Genomic DNA, 856 nt, shown 5'->3' with positions numbered 1-856 from the left:
CGGGTTCGATTCTGGTCAAGGGCATGTACCTGGATTGCGGGCACATCCCCAGTAGGAGATGTGCAGGAGGCAGCTGATCGATGTTTCTAACTCTCTATCTCTCTCCCTTCCTCTCTGTAAAAAATCAATAAAATATATTTTTTTAAAAAAACTGAGGGCCACCTGGTAAGGTGACTGGCTTGAGGTCACCCAGGAGGTCAGCAAAGAGGCAGAACCTCAGTGCCATGCCTTCCCCCCGCCCATGCGGGCCCCACCCCAGGCTCTCACTTCTGTGGGCTTCCTCAAGGCTTCCGTCTCCTTCCTCTTCATCTCCGAGTAGATGACATTGAAGAACTCCTCCTCGGCCTTGGCGACCAGCTCCTCCAGGTTGATGGAGACCTCCTCCTCCCGGGGCTCCTCCTCCCTGCCCTCCGCCTTGCCCTTCTCCTTCAGCCGCATCTCCCGGTGCCTGGCCTCTAGGATCTTCTCCCGCCGGGTCTCCCGCTCAAATATCTGGGCCGGACAGGGGCAGAGAGGCCCGTGGGAAGTGGGTGGCAGCTGGGGCTCCTGGCACAGGGGCCAGACGGGGTCCTCCTCGCTCTACTCACAACAGCTCCCAAAGAGGCCTGCACTCGGGGCTGACAGCAAGGACAGAGGGCTAGCCCGGCTGGCACGGCTCAGTGGTTGAGCCTTGACCTATGAACCAGGAGGTCAGGGTTCAATTCCCGGTCAGGGCACATGCCCAGGTTGTGGGCTGGATCCCCAGTGTGGGGTGTGCAGGAGGCAGCCGATCACTGATTCGCTCTCATCATTGATGTTTCTATTCCCCTCTTCCTCTCTGAAATAAATGATAAAAAATATATTTTTAACAAAAGAT

At 56.7% G+C, this 856-nt stretch overlaps 1 protein-coding gene across 1 annotated transcript in view; it reads right to left on the bottom strand.

Annotated features, from left to right (window-relative positions):
* Positions 1 to 216: 216 nt before the first annotated feature.
* DNAI2 (dynein, axonemal, intermediate chain 2) overlaps positions 217 to 856 on the bottom strand; it is a 38620-nt gene continuing 37980 nt past the window's right edge. Inside the window, exon 12 of the mRNA XM_015570499.1 lies at positions 217 to 579. Coding sequence (XP_015425985.1) covers positions 217 to 579 — 363 coding nt within the window. The remainder of the gene's footprint in view (positions 580 to 856) is intronic.

The sequence above is a fragment of the Myotis davidii genome, unplaced genomic scaffold (assembly GCF_000327345.1).
Source record: "Myotis davidii unplaced genomic scaffold, ASM32734v1 scaffold172, whole genome shotgun sequence".
Lineage (NCBI taxonomy): Eukaryota > Metazoa > Chordata > Mammalia > Chiroptera > Vespertilionidae > Myotis > Myotis davidii.
Note: the sequence above shows the minus strand (reverse complement) of the source record. Positions and strands in the feature narration are given on the sequence as shown.